The 19,008-nt window shown below is 33.7% G+C and overlaps 1 protein-coding gene across 13 annotated transcripts in view; it reads right to left on the minus strand.

Moving 5' to 3' along the window:
* The window catches only part of Ppp1r9a (protein phosphatase 1 regulatory subunit 9A), a 309,447-nt gene that overhangs the window by 48,140 nt on the left and 242,299 nt on the right, over positions 1-19,008 (minus strand). For all 13 annotated transcript variants that reach the window (XM_048785949.1, XM_048785937.1, XM_048785948.1 and 10 more), the window contains 4 exons: positions 7,658-7,711; positions 4,668-4,897; positions 3,084-3,180; positions 2,808-2,979 (listed from right to left, as the gene is read on the minus strand). In XM_048785949.1, the coding sequence (XP_048641906.1) occupies positions 2,808-2,979; positions 3,084-3,180; positions 4,668-4,897; positions 7,658-7,711 (553 nt within the window). The remainder of the gene's footprint in view (positions 1-2,807; positions 2,980-3,083; positions 3,181-4,667; positions 4,898-7,657; positions 7,712-19,008) is intronic.

A 19,008-nucleotide genomic window follows, 5' to 3' on the forward strand; every position in this document is an offset into this window, starting at 1 on the left:
CTTGGATACAAGACAGAGAACTCTCACATACAACAGTAGTATTCAAGCATTAAGTAAGAATAAACTGGAAACACGGCAAAAGGGCAAAATGATCCTTTCTCCTACCCTTGTACACATGGAAACTAAATTTGACTTGCACGTTGATGTAAACTAGAAGAGATCTGGGGTCTAGAGTACCTCCATATGAAAAAAAAACTTGTTATGTTTATTTCATGTTATTACAATAAGAAAAAAAGTATTAGGATATAGTAAGCAATGCACTGTATGCACTTACTTTATCAAAATTTCAATGACATATCTAAGTTGGCTTAGTTTATAGAAGAGAAACATACAAAATGGTGTTCAAGTTTAATTTTAACTGTGATAAAGTTTTGCATGGTTTGAAAAACAATTTTGTTCTTTGAAATGCACAATGAGTCAACATTGAGAGTCATGTAACCATCCAGTCTCAGTCAGGAAGCTCTGTTCTAGAAGAGCACAAGACCCTGTGAAGAAATGGGTGCTTATGGGCTCTTCCTCTCCTCCTCTTTCCTGTCTGCCTCCTCTATTCCTCTTGCCTTTCCCGCTCTTTCACTATTTCATCTGATACAATTTTTCACTGAACTGTAAATGTTTTGCTTCATGAGTGGCCTCAAGGCCCCCAAACATGCTAAGCTGCTCATTTAACACTCCAGTGCTCAGAAAGCCTATCAGAACTGGATGGTCACAAGAGGTCGGGAGGACGATGTGGCACCTAACGGGCACAACCAGGGGGCTGGCTGCAAGCCTTGTTCTATGCCCTCGCTAAAAGGTGGCAGGGGGATCTTTAAAGGCTGAATGGCCTGTGCTTACCCGCCTTTCTAAACTCTAGTACTTTAGCGTTCCCTAGCAACAGAAGCAAAGGATCAATTTAGAAAAGTGCTTTCCAGAGCATTCTATGTAGCTACTGACCAAGCCATTTTAGTTTATATGATCAAGCAATTGAAATTCAAGGAGATTTATCACTGCCCGTCCTCGGCAGCAGAACTGGAAGAGCAGTGCTTGATAATGTATGCTGCTAATGTCTGAGATGACTGAGTCTACCTCTACCGCACAAGCACGGATTGGCTTCAGTAAGAATTAGTAGTCTCTGCATCTCACTGTGAACCGACAGTGTTGCTAGGGAAACTGATAATTATGTGGCAAAATGGAGGGTGTAGAAAAGAAAAAAGGTTCAGAAGAAATGTAAGGTTTTGATCCAAATCAGCATGTTAATAGTATAGTTTGTTGATCTTTTATAGTCATATAATTTAATAAATACCATTAATTATATGTTTGACAAGATACAGATTTCTAAACTGAAAGATGTGAATAGTAATGAAAAGCTACTGGTTACTGATCATATTTTTTGTATATACCACAGCAGGAACATGTATTTAAAATAAAATAAAATAAATTTTAAGCATTCAAAAAGATGAATAAAAACCCCATTGGTTTGATTTCTGATGGTTTTCTTTAGATATCAATCATATGGTGTTTCAGGTATAAAAATCATAATTCCATAAACTCTAATAAAATTACTTTTCTGGGCTCATAGACTAAGTCAGGTGGCCTCAAAATACCCTAGAATAAAGTGGTACAGAAAGAATTGTCAGTATTTTTGCATGATACATAGTAAAATAAACCCAGAGAAGTCAAGTGATCTTCCTGCAGTCACACAGCTTCCAGGTTGGTGGTAATGCTGGAGCTAAATCCCCCTCTTTCAGCTGCCTGGGAGATGTCATTTATTAATTATACCTGATTTAGAGAAAATCCATCAGAAAGACATAAACCTAATGAATGAATGCATCTCTTCAGATATCACTTTAATTTTGAATGAAAATTTTCAACCCTTTTCATTTTTAATGTGTAAGGTTAGTTTTAAGTTAATGACAGGATATAAACACTTATTTACAAGAAAAATCTCACTGGAAGACATTCTAATATGTGAGAATGATCATCAAAAACTCAACAGCTCTTTATTAGCATGGTTTTACTACATGTCAAATTGCTGTCTGAGTTGTTGGTCCAATCATGAAAATCTGCTGCACAATATTCTTCTATTTTTATTCTCTAAGGACTTCTTTCTCTCTCTCTCTCTGTGTGTGTGTGTGTGTGTTTAAAGAAGATGAAATAAAATGTTTTCTGTTCTCCTGTTTATACAAATCTCACACAATTTCTAATTTATGAATGCATTATAGATATGAAACCTTCATTTGTATTCATATACTCACAATCTATATATGATGTGTGGGGGTGAGAACATAAGGATTTATTCATGGTCCTATCCAATCCAGTGTTTTGGTCTTATTTGGACTTTGACAGGAAAGATGAGAGGCACACATGGCACACTAAGGTAAAAGCACAAAACTGAACAGAGCATCTTAATCATCTTAACTAAATGAATTCCAAGTGTCAGAAGCAGATAGTTGGCCTTCTGATATTATGAAAATGATCTTTATTCTAAGGACTGAAAAATTCTAAGTCTTATTCATTAGTACAAAGTAGTGTGGTTTATTCTTGATGAGATGGCCTATCATTTTTAAGGCAGATTATTAAGTTAGTCAACATAATGGTTTAAAAATAATACTCAGTTCATCTTTAGTTGGGATTTTGTTAATTGTTTATATTAAGGCATTTATTTTTGATAAGATTAGAGGTAAAATGATGGAGTCCTACTCTAACAAGACTTTTCTGCTTTCTAAAAGTAGGAAGGCATTTACAACTCTGGATTCTCTGAATCAGAAAAGAAGAATGTGAGTCCAAATTGTGTAGTTTAAAAGTGATTTTCAAGGCTAGGCTACACGAACCTTGACTTAAGCCATCCTGACAAGATGTTTGTTTGACATCCAAGTTCTCCATGGTATCTCCTTTGGAGACTTCACTAAGAGATGTTCTTCTTTCAAAGATGTTGTTGTTATTGTTAACTTGAGTCCCATTTTGTTTCAGTAGTCTGAACACTTCAGCTTCCAAATCTCTAATCTAGAAAAACAAAAATATCCATCTGTAAAACTCTAAACCAGCACTCCTCTCCAAGTGCCAGGTAAAACTATCACATGTTTCGAAGCTTTGAGAATACAACTCACCCGCACTTGTAGGCCTTGAACTTCCACAAGATGAGCTTTTTCTAAATCTTCTATTTTCTTTCTTTCTACTTCTTGTCTTTTGATGAAATCAAGCTCTCTTAAGAAGAAAATAATACATATGATTGTATCAGACACTTAATAGGTGAGGTAATGAGAGTTCTTACCGAACAATAAATCTCACAATGGGATAAACAAAGAGCTATTTAAATAAACAAAAATCAACTTTAGTTAGAGGAAATGTTTATAGTAATTAAAAAAAATAAAACATCATTAATGTGTCACAAAATAAAGAATAGCATTTTGATTCTGTTTATTATGATTTTCATTTGTAGCTCCTGATTCTAGAGTACCCATATATTGGGTAACTTTGTGGAGAATTTAATTGTGTGTCAGGTAAAAATGACTCCCTATTTTTAATGTCATGTACATGAGTAAACTGATGCGAATGGATGGTAAGAGTTTCAAAGGTGATTATTTTAAGATTTCTTTCTCTGAATTATCATGGAGAAGGGAATGGGTGTGTGAGAGTACTTCTCACACACCTAATATAATATAGTAAGAAAGAGAAATATTTCTATTTTGAGAGGCTAGAATGGGATATGAAATTTGGCAAACTTTCAATCATTACAAAGAAAATTAGGTATGATATTTTTGGCAAAAAGGTTAAAACAGTGATGTCTTGAATTCACATTAACAAAGAGCAATTACCCTTCTTTTGCCACAAATTTTTTATAGCACTCTCTTTTCAATATTCAAAATATTATTCCCATGATAAGAGGTAGAGACATGCTGAATCTTACACATATACTTAACTTCTAAGGCTTGACCTGAGGACCAGAAAAGGTACTGGTACTACTTCTTTTTAGTTTTAGCTAATAGGAAGTAACTGATGAAAAAAATATAATAAAAATTTTCCTAGTCTTTCCTTCGGATATTAGAACAAAATTTAAGAGATGGAAGCAAAGCAGCAGAAAGAGTTGCTGGAATTCAAAAGTGGAGTGTAGTGATGGTCTCTCTCACTGTAGTGAACTGCGGGCCCAGTGATTCTTTCAACAGCTGAGAAATGCAGAGTGGCAGGGTGGGGGGCGGGGTCAGTTCAGTCAATATTTACGCTGCCTGTCATGGGGAAATTCTACAGTCATTGATTCAGACAGAAGCAGCATGATCCAACCCCAAATGCTCCTTAGCAAATACTATAGCCAGTCACTCTGCAAGACTTTAGCCAGGTTTCTTGTTTTTAAATCAGAGATATAGAGATGTTTCCAAAAGAAAAATAAAGTTCAAATACTTTAATAGTTACTATCAATGATTAACCATAAAAAAAAAAGAAAAGAAAAAAGAAAAAGGAAAACCAGGAGGCAAATGATTGTGAAAAAATGGCAAAATATGCAAAATACATTCTAACATGAAAAACTGATGCAAGTGGTTTCCAGAACATAATAACTTCTTTGGTGGTCACTATACTACCAAAAGGGAAAAGCTTGAGATCATCTTTTCTATTCCACTAGATATTACAAAAGTGTTGGATATAAGCCTCTGTTTTGGACACAGATAACTACTCTTTAGTCATGAAAAGCTGCTTACTTTTGTTGAAAATCCTTGATCAATTTCTTTGCCTTGTTGTACTTCTTTTCCAAGGCCTGATACTGGCTTTGGGTCTCTTTGAGATGTTCATTCACTGTGTGGCATAATGTCTGAGCCTCAATCCAATAGCTCTCTAACTTCAGCATTCTTTCTTTATTCTCTTCTATGTTCTGTTGGAGTTGGGTTTTTTCTAGTTCCCACCTCACTTTCTCATTTTCTGCGGCCTGCAACTGGAGAAAGCAAATATCAAGGCAAGAATAATTTGGATATGTCTGCAGCAAAGTCTCTCATATTTTACAGCATGTTTTAGATTAAATTCCATTATTACATATACTCAATCATCAAAACACCTTGAGATGAGAAAATCAAGTATTATTTCCATAATTCCACAAAGGATAAAATGGAAGCCTCAAAAGAGAAATTATTTGTCCAAAGTGATACATCTGATAAAAAACACGGATTTGATTCCAAATCCCATGAATTTTCCTTCATATCCTGTGGTCTGAAATTCTATAAGCAGGAAATGACTTTTAGAGTTTGAATGATTATCTAACAAATGTCAAAGTGTTTTTTTGGGGGGTATTTTTTTAAATGTAAAATGATATGCAAAAATTAACTAACAAGGGAGTGAAGAGAGGCAGAGAGAGAACAGCAAAATCACAGGATGGCCCAATGGTTAAGAGGGGGACTCTGGGATTATTCACCTTAGATTTGAATCTCATTTTTGCCATTATTGGCTCTTAAACTTTTGGTAAGTAATTAGATTTTCCCAAGAGTCGATGTTATCGTCTCTATGACAGAATGGTGATATAACACATTGGCATGCTTGGAATAGTTCCTTGGGGACAATAATCATCTGATAAATGTTAGATATTATTACTTTTCTTTTAACCCCTTTGATGATATTATTACATTCTTTATTTCAATGGCATGAACACAGTCTGTAGCTTATTATATTACAGTCAGTGTTATGAATTTCCAGATCTTTATAAATCTCAATTCACATAAACGTACAAAGGTGGGTAAGTGAAAATGTAAATGCTGGTTTGATTAATTTTAATCCCTCCAGTGGAACAGAAAGGCAGCTTTCTGTAGCCTCTGCTTCTAGGTACTCTTAGGAATTGACAATGTACCTCTCTAACACCTTCATTTCTACAGAAATTTAAGACTGATCACTTAGGTAAGGGCTTAAAAGTCACTTATTCACAATCACTGCAAAGCTTTCCGTCTAGTGCTTTATCTACTTCTTATACCTTCTTTAAAGTTCAGAAAGATTGTGGAATCATTATAAATTATAAATTTTCAAAATCAAGATATTCTAAAATCACCTACCATTCAGCAAATGGAAATATATATGTTCACATATGTGTGTGCATGTATGTGTGCATGTGTTTGTGTGTTTTGTATATATTTTTTTTTCTGGTACCAGTGATTGAATCCAAGGGTGCTTAACCACTGAGCCACATCCCTAGCCCTTTCCATTTTTATTTTGAGACAGGTCTCATTCAATTGCTTAGAGCCTCACTAAGTTGCTGAGGCTGACCTTAAACCTGTGATTCTCCTGCTTCAGTCTCTGAGTCACTGGGATTACAGGCATGTGCCACCATAATTGGCTACAAATTTTTAACTAAACATACTTATAAAACAAATTACAAAGTTAAAAAGTAGCCCAAAGCACTTCAAAATTAGGAATTATATTATTAACATTAATAACCATGATAGTAAATTAATCTGTGAATATAATAAGCCAATGTAATAATAAGAAAAATATAAATACTAATTTATAGTATTTTCTAAGTTAAATGTTTATAGTCTAACACATAAGCTCCACTGAAGCATTTATAATCACAGGGGAATCTTTTTTCCCTAATTGTAACCAGTTTTTAAAAATCCACTTTTTTTTTCCTATGTCAAGAAACAATTGCAATTTAAAACAGGACTAGTTTTTTTTTCTCTTTTTTACAATATCTTTTATTAAGAAACATTTTGTATCAAGTTGTTTATTTATCAACCACTACTAATGTAAAAATTACTATTCACAGTGCTGGGCTGACACCATGAATGATGTATAGACGTGTTTTGACTAAAGAGCTCCAGAGCGAGAATACCATTTAACCAAAATAGCCTTGCTAATTCATCTCCATTTAAAACACATGGAAAAACCAAAACAAGTGTTCAGTGTGAATGAGAAAACGGATCATTAGTAGTGGGGGAGTAATTATGTCTTAATTTTTAAAAGATCATAGGAACAATAAGAAATATTGTTTTAAAGTAATTCAAAAGGTATTTTAAATATGAAATTACATATTTAAGACTAATCACAATGGCTAGAATCATAGCTCATACAAACAAGTACCTTACAATTTACCAATTAAAAATGCCCTTTTGAATCCTTCATTATTTCATGTATAGAGACTAAAAATACCTATTTCCTTTTATTAAGACTTTTCCTCCCTTACAAATTTTTAAAAATGTGAATAAACTTGCCTAAAAATTTCCAGTAGCACCTAGCACCTAAAATTAATTACTTGTATTAAGTTTATAATATCTTATTCTTAAAAATTGTTTTTATCAAAAATAATGTGCTGTATTAAAACAATACATTGTTTCTGGTGAATAAACTAAAAATAAATAAATGATAAAATCTATAATAAGGTAAGTGAAAAAATTAGTGGGTAAAATTTATTAAACATACTTCAGACACTTGAACCATTAAAATTATTACTTTTTGAGGAACTCTGAGGAAATTGACTACATGTGTGCAAACACATAAATATATACATTTAAAATATCATGCTATTTTCCCTGAGGAGTACATGAATACTTGTTCTCACCAGCGTGTTTGTCTATGATCTAATGGTGGAAATGAATCTCTCACATTTGTATTCTTTCAAATGCACAGGAACAAATCCTTCAGTCCTAGGGTTGAATTTATTTATAGTATGTGAAGTTTAAAGAGTACAATTCAAACACCATGTACTGGTGCTTACCTTGGTCTTCAATTTTTGAATCTCTGCTTCTGTTACTGCATGTTTGATTTGCAACTGAAAATTGAAAAGAAAATATCTGAACTAAGAGAGTGTATCTGTATTTTTAAAGTCTCACCAGCTACAAGAATACCTTATCACATAGTAAAAAGCCTAGAAAAGTGCTGCAATGCAGAAGATTGTAAATTAAAATGTCTAGTGTGTAAAATGACTCACTGGGTGTGAACTAATTAAACATGGGGTTTATGGTTCACATTCCCTAACATCAGACTAGGTTACCCGTTTATTGCTCAGGAACCAAAGAGAAGAAAACACATTTTTATTTTATTTTTTTTTTTTTTGCTCTCTTTGCAGATCTTCCTTTATGATTTGACTGTCAAAGCAATGTTTCCTTGCTTGCGGAAAGGTTTAAGCCTGTGAGTCTACGGAGCAGGAGCAATGTGAAGATTTAATTCCATATTTGGAAGAAAGGTGGCACTATGGTTCTGTGAGTCCCTCGAACATTCTGATGAAGCAGCTCAGCTGCAAAGGGAAAAAGACGGAGATGCAGTTTCATAGAGAAACCTCAGGGGTTTTTTTCCTTTTTTTTTTTTTTTTTTTTTTTAAATTTCAGAAGTGGTACTTATTCAGATTTCTGTTCTCCAGAAGACCCCCTCATATTGAAGATTCAGACCTCAAAAAGCTTCTACTACAGCTCCCTAGCGTAAGAGTCACCATTTATGTCTGTTTTGCTTCTCCCCTCCCCCACTCTTTTCTTTGTAAAGGAGGAAGAATCAATGAATCATTCATTTCCTTAAGGCATAAACGAACACCCCCAAATTTAATGAAAACGACTTATGGGTTCAGAATTTCTTCTCTGAAATTCATGGAGCTCGATGTATTAGGAATTCAGCAATTTTTTTAATTTCAGAAAGGTAATGTGATGCATCTTCCATAAACTCCATATTACCCAACACAGGATCTGCAACCAAACACATGAATATTTCTGCCACCAAGCATATGAATACTCCGACTCAATGAAGTACATAAAGATCATAAATAGTATCCTGTCAGGTTTGTACCACCAAATTAGTTTGCCACAAACTTATAAGAAAACCTGTTTTCATAGAAGTAACATAGCTTCTTCAAGTTTCCACTACAAGTAGGAGGAGAAGAGGAAACAGTCTCAGGTCTGACTCTCCCTATCTCTGCTTCTTACCTTCATCATGTGTCTAATGGAATCAGTTGCTTTGGGATTTCTCACTCATTTAATCCTTACAAAAACCCTGAGGCATATGTCATCACTGTCACACTCAGATGAGAAATTATTAATCTGACTGGAAACCATAGGGTTACTTTGAGTAATCTCTGAGTATTCTGACAGAATGTAAAATGGTGCTCAATTAGTTGCTGTTGTTATGAGCAGAACCTAGACCATCTTTCTGGTTCAGCCAGCACTTAGTGAATGAGAGTATGTGTTGGTCTGAGGATACATGAACATGGTATAGAATCTCCCTTTGAAATATATATTTAGGGAGATTAATAAATTATCTTTCCTGAAAGAAGTTCTAAGGATGATGCTGACAGAAAGGGCACTGGGAATCTGCCTCTGGAAGGCTTGATTAATCTTTTTCCCATATAACCAGGTCAGATGGTCTCTGGCTTTGGTGTCTTTGTTATGTCTCAAATCCAATAGTGGACCTCACCACCTTCAAGGCAAAGTAGGAAATGGGCCTGACGTTCCCCCATTTCCTGAGGAAGAGAAAACTGATTCACAAAGGGTAAAGAAAACTTGACAAGAGAAGCATAATTGGCTAAAGGTTGCATTTTCTTATTCTAAAGCAGTTCTCTTTTTCATTGCTTAAGAGATTTATTTCAGGGACCAATACATTTCCCAAAGGACCAAGTATTTGTGAGAAGGTCAAGCTGACTGACAGTGGGAAAAAAAGAATGGAATCAGAACCTGAAATGCCTGTTGGAACTTCTGGGCTTGAGAGAGCTAGGTTTGGAGAAAAGTCTTGGGATTGGAGGACATAAATAAAAACAAGATTGCAGGTCAGTGTTGAAAAACAAGATTGCAGGTCAGTGTCGTTGAACTTTCAAAACCAGTGTTTTTCATCTCTTTTGTCATGTCTAATATGAATGCCACAGATTCCCACAGAAACCTACCCAAGGATATCAACCCAAATAAATATACAGTTCTTACAAAGAACAGGAGCTCACTTTTAACAGTCTGTATGTATACTTTCTATTTATTGCTTTTAAAAAGATAAATATGGAACATGTAGGCATATGGCTGAATCAATGTAATCCAAATATAACTACTAGAAATAGAAACACTCTTATACAGAAACATAAATAATCAGATTGAACTTTCGTATTCTCTTGACTTATTCTGTATAAGGGTCAAAAACATTTTTAAGTAAAAAAATATTATTTTAGTAGGAAAACTTTATTTAGTAGGAAAAATTTAGTTCTAGTACCAGAAATTTTCTAATGAGATAAGAGTAACACTCTTTGATCTGACATTACAAGAGCAACAACAACTGGTATTTGAATGTAACTTTATAAGATAGTTCGGCACTGGAATCAGAATTTTTACAATTATTTTTCTGAGTATTGGAGTGATATCTATTTACCCACAATAGTGTAAGCACCACAAAAGAAGGAACTGAAACTTATTTTGCTGACATTTTGGTGTTGATAAAATGAAACTTTTTTTTTCATTTCAACTCAAAGATTTATATATGGTGTCTTTCTTTTCTTAAAGAATAGTGTATACAAAATAAGCTGAAATAGGCTTACTGAGCATAGCATAACCTGACCTGAATGACAATACCAACTGCAAGATACATAGCACAGGATGAGATTCTCTAACAAGGAACGCCCTCTAAGTCAGGACTCAGAAACTGGCATTAATGATGAAGATGCTGGATGTAATTGAGAGCCTATAATTACAGTTCCTTTAAAAATAAATTTATGTTTACTACTAAGTAGATAACAATGTATAGCTTCTCTGTTTGTTAACAAAAAGTTCCATAAGGATAACTTACTTTATTCATTCTCCAATGCATTTATGACTTTTCTGGATTTTTTTGTAGACTTAGATAAAACAATATAACTTTTAAACTTTGTTTTTCTCTCAAGAGGAATTGCTTTTACTAGTGCTAACAGCCTGACTCCAGAGTAGTAGTGGTGAGTGCCAAACAATGGGCACTCAGTCCGGAGGCACCTGTCAAGCAGTTCCTCATATAAATTCACTCTACATCCCACTAAATTACTAATGATACAACATTGAGGAAAAACAACCCCCAAAAGTCACTAAAACTAAAACTAACCATTAGCAGAATATGAAATAGGCATGAAATTGAATTCAGATCACAAGGTCAAAGCCAGCCTCTGCAACTTAGTGGGACCCTGTATCAAAATAAAAAATAAGGCTGGGCATGGTGGCGCATGCCTGCCTGTAATCCCAATGGCTTGGGAGGCTGAGACAGGAGGATGGCGAGTTCAAAGCCAACCTCAGCAACTACGAGGCGCTAAGCAACTCAGTGAGACCTTGTCTCTAAGTAAAATACAAAATAGGGATGGGGATGTGTCTCAGTGGTGGAGTGCCCATGAGTTCAATCCCCAGTATCAAAAAATAAAAAATAAAATAAAAAATAAGAAGGTCCAGGGAGGTAGCTCAGTGGTTGAGCATAGTGGGTTCAATCCCCTGTATCATAAAAAATTAAGAAAAATCTATACAGACCTCACCTAATGCTCAAAACTGGGCTCTAAAAACTCACCAGACAACAAATCAAAACAGAAAAGAACTATCATCTAAGCTTCGCTCTGATGAGAGTTGGACACTTTGTACCATCCTCACTGATTGCTTGAGATCTAGTCTGTCCAGATAAGAATGGGGGACAACTTCTACTGTCTTGTCAGAAATGGGACCTCAAATCAGGTCTGTCACTTCTCAGTATCCCACATTTGTCAAACAGCAACTATCGGAATTAGGAAAGAATGCAGGAAGGCAGCCAAGGCCCTCATCACACAGTACATTGCATCCTTTCAGCCACAGACCCCCAAAACAGTGAAACAGACAGCGGTGACCTACAGAGTCTGCTAACAGGCCCAAGATTGTCTGTTTTTCCCTTATTTGTCGTGGAATGAGACAATGAGTTTTGTATTTGGTTTTAATAATTATTTATTTTTTTCATTATGAATATCATATCTAGACCTACTTCAAGGTAAAGAAATAAAGTGAAAATGATGCTCTCCATGAGTAAAAAGATATCTTAAAGTAGTTCCTGAGAATACTAGGATGAAAGAAAGTAAAGAAGCATGAATAAAGAATGAAGAGAAAGAAAATTAAATATTTAATAAAAGAACTAAGTCATGTAATAAGTGCTCAAAAAAAAAAAGGAATTTGAAGTTTAAAGCATGTTTAATGACATAGAAAATGGAATCATATTGATATGATAGGACAAATTTGAGAAATAATCCCAGACATGAAAAATGTACACAAAGAAATAGAGCCATAAAATAAAGGCATAAAATAAATATTGAATGACAGTATTTCTAAAAAAAAAAAAAGAAACAGAATAGAAAGAAACAGCAAACTGATGAGACTGTTAATGAACTAAAATGAAAACAAAACAACAAAAACAAACACAAAACAAAAAGACTATTAGAAGGAAGATGAATGAGAAAAGGTCTACTTTAAGAATCTGTGATAAAATATATATACAAAGCCCAAGCCTGAATAAAACAAAAGCACCCAAATGCCAGCCTGACATTAGACTTTTCCTTTAAGATATGCTTAAAAAAAATGATGCTTGCCCTATTATTTTCAGGAAAAAGCTTCCCAATCAAAATATTAAATCCAACTAAATATCATTTCTGTGTCATAATAATTAGAATGCCATTCTCAGTAGGGGAAGCTCTTGGAAGCCATATCTTCCCCAATAGCTAATGAATTACTTAAGGATATACTCTGAGAAATTAGAAACAATTCAGAATTTAAGAACTCGAAAGTAGTACTGTAAAGGTATAACAGTGAAAATTGATTAATCTGAGAGTATAACTATTAGTTATGAATGTATTATAAAGCTATCTAAAAAAAGTTTTAAAAAGGGTAACAATTAAATATAATAACATCTGTCTTGGAACCTAAGATTGCATCAAAAGCTTTTGTATGGAAATGGTATTGTTTTGTCCTTAACTTTTAAAATTATACAAATGCAGAATAATTCTTAAAAACTTGAAGATTACCTATAGCAAAAAACAAAAAACAAAAAATAAAACCCCAAAAAACAAAAAAGAAATGTATAGCAGACAACAAAACTAGAGCTATTAGACCTTGAGTAATTATCCAATGTTTAAATTGGCTATTTTTTTTTTTTAGTAAAAGATATAAATTCCAAGATTACATTCTGTAAAGTTACAATAAAACAAAATACTGTGACCAGGTTTATGTTAAAGGTAGGTACACATTCTCATGCTTGTGTGTTCACCCAGCAACTCAAACAAAAGTGACAGAATATTAACATCAGATGAAGTACATGTAAAGGTTAAAAACAACAACAACTTTAAGTCATACTTGATGTACTTTCAGCATAACATCAAAAGAGATAACCATAGCCAGAGGACACAAACAATAATAGTGAGGTATAATTTTACTCATATTCTCAGTTTAGTAGGTTAAGTTAGGAAAAATGAGAAAACATTCAGAAGGTCTAAAACACAGGTCATTTCCATATCATGATAATCAGAATGTCATTCTTGGTATGAAAAGCTCATGAAAACTACATCTTCCACAAATACCTAACAAACTACTTAAAACTATACTCTGAGAATCACTTTTGTCACAAATACCCATATTAATCTATAACAAAAATATCATTTAAAAAAAACTTGAAAAGACGTTATCTAACTACAATGTAATAAAACATTTAATTAATAAAAATGTAATAACTTAAAAACTGTTTCCCCAATTATTCAAATCAAAGAGAAAATGAAAATTATAGACTACAAAGTGATGACAGTAACAAGAATGCACACTGAATATAAAAGATGTGGCAAAAGGCACAATAAGAGAGAATTTCACAATTTTAACTGCTTGTCTATTTAAACAACAAAATGTGGCAAATTAAGCACTGACAGCAAGAAATTGGAATACGAACATCAAACATGTCCAAGGAAAACACAATAATAATAATTAATTTAAAAACAGATAAAGGCAGAAATGGCTGAATTAGTTAGGGGAAAACTTCCAATTTAGACCTGCATTGCAAAATAACAAAAGCTATTTCCTGCCCCTCTTGAATTCAACTTTGGAGATGCCAAAAGAGAATAAAGGAACACATATGGGTTCAGGCTCTCAAGCATCAGTTAACAGAGGTACTTCAGGAAGAACAGAGGCACGTCCAGATGTCTAGAAAGCTGAGGATCTGGGGCCGGAGAATATCAGCAACCAGGAATAGGGAACAGCAATTTAGTTAAACTTTAATCTTCACATGTTACCTGGGAAGTGTGCATATGGAGGTAAATCAAGAATTACCTATTCCATGCCTGAAGCTGTGACTTCCCAGCTACTAACTTAACCTCTGCTTCATACAGTAGGAACCTCTGGTGCCAGGTGGGAGAAAAATAGTAGTGCCAGAGATATTAGTGAATTAATACCAGAACATCACTGCAATCCCATTATAGTAGGATAAAAAGGAGCATAGGTGAGTTGGAAATAATCATTTTGTAAAAGGCACATCTATAAGTATACTTAACGAAAATTCCTGAAATACAAAAAAAATAGAGAAGAGGCAGGATATGCTATGGTTACTTGATCAGCTTTATATATTGCTAGATAACTTAAGACTAAGTAAATATAAGTCAGGGTAATAAAATAAAAATATTAACTTTGAAGCAACAGATGAAAATTTGACATATCTAATACAAAGGGAAATAGTTAAAAATCAGAAGAAAACTTGACAGGCATAAGCTTAACACTAAGATGATAAAAGTAAATGTAAATAAATTACACTCCAATTAACTGACAAAGACTCCCAGAGTAGAATAAAAGTAGGATTGAGGAACATGTTGCCTAAAGGAAATATATTTGAACCAGAAGATACGGAAGGAATGAAAATAAAGAGATGGAAAATACAGATGCTGTGAAGCAAATATAATGCAAAAGAAAGCCAGTGTTGAATTCTCCTACCAAATGAAACAGAAGTTGGTGCAAAATGCTTCATAGGGGATGGAGAGATATTAAAATAAATCAAGAAACTGTAATAATCCTGAACATATATGCAAGCTAACAACAAAGATTCAAAACACATAAAAGTACAACCAATAAAATTATAGAAAGAAATAAACAATGGTAGCTGCTGATTTTAATATACGCTTTTCTGAATTGGTAGATCAAGCAAAGTCTAACCCATATTATAAAAGATATGCGTGTATGTGTTTGCACTATTAATCTTATTTTTATATATGAAAACTATACAAACTTTGCACCCAGACACAAATGTGTGCCATTTGCGTACACAAGGAATATTAAAATTGTTTATGAATCAAGTTATAAAAAATCTCAAAAATTGTAAATGATAGCTATTACAAATAAAATATATTTTCTGAATAGTGTGCAAGAAAGTTAAGAGCCAATAAGAAAGCATAACAAAATAAAGTTCTAGATGTCTGGGGGAAAAAAACCCACAGAATAATTCTTGTGTTAAAGAGGAAATAAGACATGACATAAATGACAATGGTATTCTACATGTAAAAAACTGACATGTAGAGAAAGCAATATTCAGAAAAAAATATACTTGTCAGAATGTACAACCTATTAAAAATTAATGCCATGCCAGTGGTGCATCTCAGTGGCTTGGGACACTGAGGCAGGAGGATTGAGAGTTCAGAGAAAACCTTAGCAACTTAGCGAGGCTCTGAGCAAGTCAATGACACCCTGTGTCTAAATAAAATATAAAAAATGGGCTGAGGATGTGGCTCAGTGGTAGTGCCCCTAGGTTCAATCTCCATTACCAAAAAAATAATGAGAAAGAAAGAAAGAAAGAAAGAAAGGAAGGAAGGAAGGAAGGAAGGAAGGAAGGAAGGAAGGAAGGAAGGAAGGAAGATGCTACAACTGATCAAAACAACAACATCAAAAAGAAAGATAGAAAAATGAAGATATTGAAAGGAAACAATAAATTAATTATTTTTTAATTTAAAAAGAAACCACTAGTTATGTCAAATCATGACAGATAAAATTCTGGAAAACAACCAAGAAAGAAGCAAAACTACCCAAATAAGAAAAGAAAGCCTATAAAAGGGTAACTAGAATGCACATGTTATAATATTTCAAAATTATTTTATATAAACAAGTTCATAAATGTAAAAATTTAAATATATAAATTTCTTAAAACCAAGCAAAATATCACAGTTGGCACCCCAAAATTTAAAAACTTTAACAGAGTAATAGCTATCATAAAAAGTATCTAAAAACTTCCTCCACAAATGCACAGATGGTTTATATTTGAGTAATAAAAAACTTTTGAGAATAGAAATTTCTCTTATATAAATCATTTTTTTAAACAAAAGTCATTTATGAAATTAGCAAAATAGGAAAAATTTACTAATCTATAGTGAGGCTAACAATCTTTAAGCAGCTTTTGATTAACATACTGTAGTCAGATTTTCTGTTACTTAGCACAGGACACTTAGGAAACTAATAGAGGGTGCCATAAAATTTAAGAAAGGAACAAGAAAAAAAAAAGACTTAAATAGATAAAATCCATAAACTTTAGATTAAAAGATTCAATATGATAAAGTGTTAGTTCTTCACAAATTAACTTACTAGTTTAATCTAATTACAATAAAAATGCAAAGAAAATCATTATTAGGGAATTAAAGAAGGGATCCAAACATTTTCTTGAGTAAGCTAAAAAAAGTAAAGGAATTTTAAAAGAGAAAATTAGATGTATCGGATTTATTCCATCAATGCTCATATGTAATCTAAAAATGTTACACCGAAGAAAAGAGAAAAAAATGGAACACAGTAGGAAGGTACAAAGCAATCCAAAATTATAGACACAAATTCTGTAGACAATAATGCAGCTTTTTGACCAGAGGGGAACAGGCAAATGAGCATTTAAGTGCTGACTAGCTTGTCAACTACTTGGAAAAATTAAATTAGGTACATTGTACAATGATTCTTCTGTACATTCCTGATACCATTCATTCGTGAAATATTTAACCATGAATTATATGCCAAGAACTGTGTAAAGATACAGTCATGAGCAAAAACAGAGCACTTCAGGGTCTAGTAGGAACATATGTAACAGGCCGAAAGCAGGACTGATGGGGAATATGTCAGCCTAATGAGCTTTGCCTAAGAAATACAACAGGTAATTTTGCTTAAAACAAAATTAAGAGAACCCTGTAACATGAGACTTTGCAAAGACTCCAATACAATATGACCCTTTTCTGTGCATAATCCTCTGAAAAATACTACTATATACAGTATTTGGATGTCTGTGAATTACATAAATAAACTTTTAAGACTGTGATAGTGGCAGCATACAAGATAGAATTGTTATGAAAGAGTGCAACACAATTGTTTCTGAGAGCAATCTCCTGAAGAAATTAAAACAGCACTAAGCTAAATATAAAACAAAACAGAATAAAAGGATTACAAATGAAATGATGTAATATTTGCCTGTTTTTAAGGTTGAGACAAACCTCTAATTCTTATACACCAAAATTAATGGCAAACTATAAGTTCGGCTAAGCAGGCTAGAAATAAATCAGACATAATATACAGAATGGATCCTGATCATGAAGCTGTCTACACCAAGGTCATCAAAATTTTCTGTTGAGTGGCAGAGAGCAAATAATTTAGGACTTACAGGACACAGAGTCTGCAACAATTCAACTTGTCTGTTGAAGCATGGAATTGGCCACAAACAAATATTAAAGAAATGGGCATGATTGTGTTCAAATGAAACTTTATCTACAAAAAAAGAAAAAACAAATACAAAAACAAAAACAGGCAATAAACCAGATTTGGCAAATGTTATATTTGCTAACCTCTAATCTGGTCTAGATGAGACAGTTGTCCATATAATGGTGCATACAATATTTTTGGAGCATCGATTCCTTGGCTCAATTCAGAAAATGCAGAGTATAATTTTCCATATCCTATCTCTGATTTTTAGGCCCTGTAGCTCCTATATAAGAATATGAAACATTCTTCAACTCCATTATCTACTAGTGACTAAGGGTCAGACTCACCCAACATTATAAAAGAGCCCTATTAAAGGCTTTTTTTTACCATCGAACACTACCATATGTCACTGTCTCCAATACTTGTCAAAATTGTATTGATGCTCAGGGGAGATTTCTTAAAGAACACATGTTCTATAAACTCCATTAGATAACTTATATTCTTAGAACAAATAAGAAAAAAATGCATCTAGATAATAATTCTTCACTCAGCCACTACCTATGAACTTTTCTTTTTCTCCAGTGCTCTTTGACTTGAAGATATCAGTTAATACAGAAGGTCTTTATAAGAAATGAGGAGGTGAGCTGGGAATATGGTTCAGTGGTAAAGCATTTGCTAACATGCATGAGGCCCTGAGTTCAACCCTCAGCATCACAAGAAAAAACAAACAAAAAAGAAAGGAAGAGGTGATAAATAATGGCACCTTCATTTTCAACAATGAAGGATGCTCCCCCCAAACAATGAAAGATCAGTTGCTTGAGGCCCTATTCATCACAGTTTCTACTTTACCTGCAGGGGTTCTGAGTAGTTAATTTAAAAAAAGAGTTTATGTGATCACATACATATATGCCCACTCAGGATCTTTTCCTGGCCCTTCTCTGACCACTCCTTTCCTCAGAAGCTGACTTCCACAGACTTTGTATTACCCAAGTTCCCACTGCTGGAGGTGACTGTGTGAGGGTGTGGGGATGCTCCCCACCAAGGAAGAAAACAGCATTGGGAAATGGGTATATATCACACTTGCCCAGAGAATGCAATTTTTAGTAGTGGCTGCATCTTAAAAAGCTGCAGGTGTTCAATGGCCCTCTTTCAAAAAGAGAATCTCTTTCCTTCTCTTTACCCATTAAGCCAAAACATGGTGACAGCTTCCTGCTGTTGCCAGTCCCTATGCATGTCACCATCCCTTGTTAGTTCTATCAACTCTGTTCAAAGTCTGTTCATTAAACTCTTCAATTAAACCCTTTGGGTATGCCATCTGATTCTTATTAGGACTCTATTTTAGGAAAAGAAAGAAAAAAAGAGCCTTTTTAGAAACACTGCCTTACAGGAAAGCTCATCATTGGGGGAAAAAATATGTACAACTGAAAAAAAAAAAAAAAAAAAAAAATTC

Source organism: Marmota marmota, unplaced genomic scaffold, assembly GCF_001458135.2.
Source record: "Marmota marmota marmota unplaced genomic scaffold, marMar, whole genome shotgun sequence".
NCBI classification, from domain to species: Eukaryota; Metazoa; Chordata; class Mammalia; order Rodentia; family Sciuridae; genus Marmota; species Marmota marmota.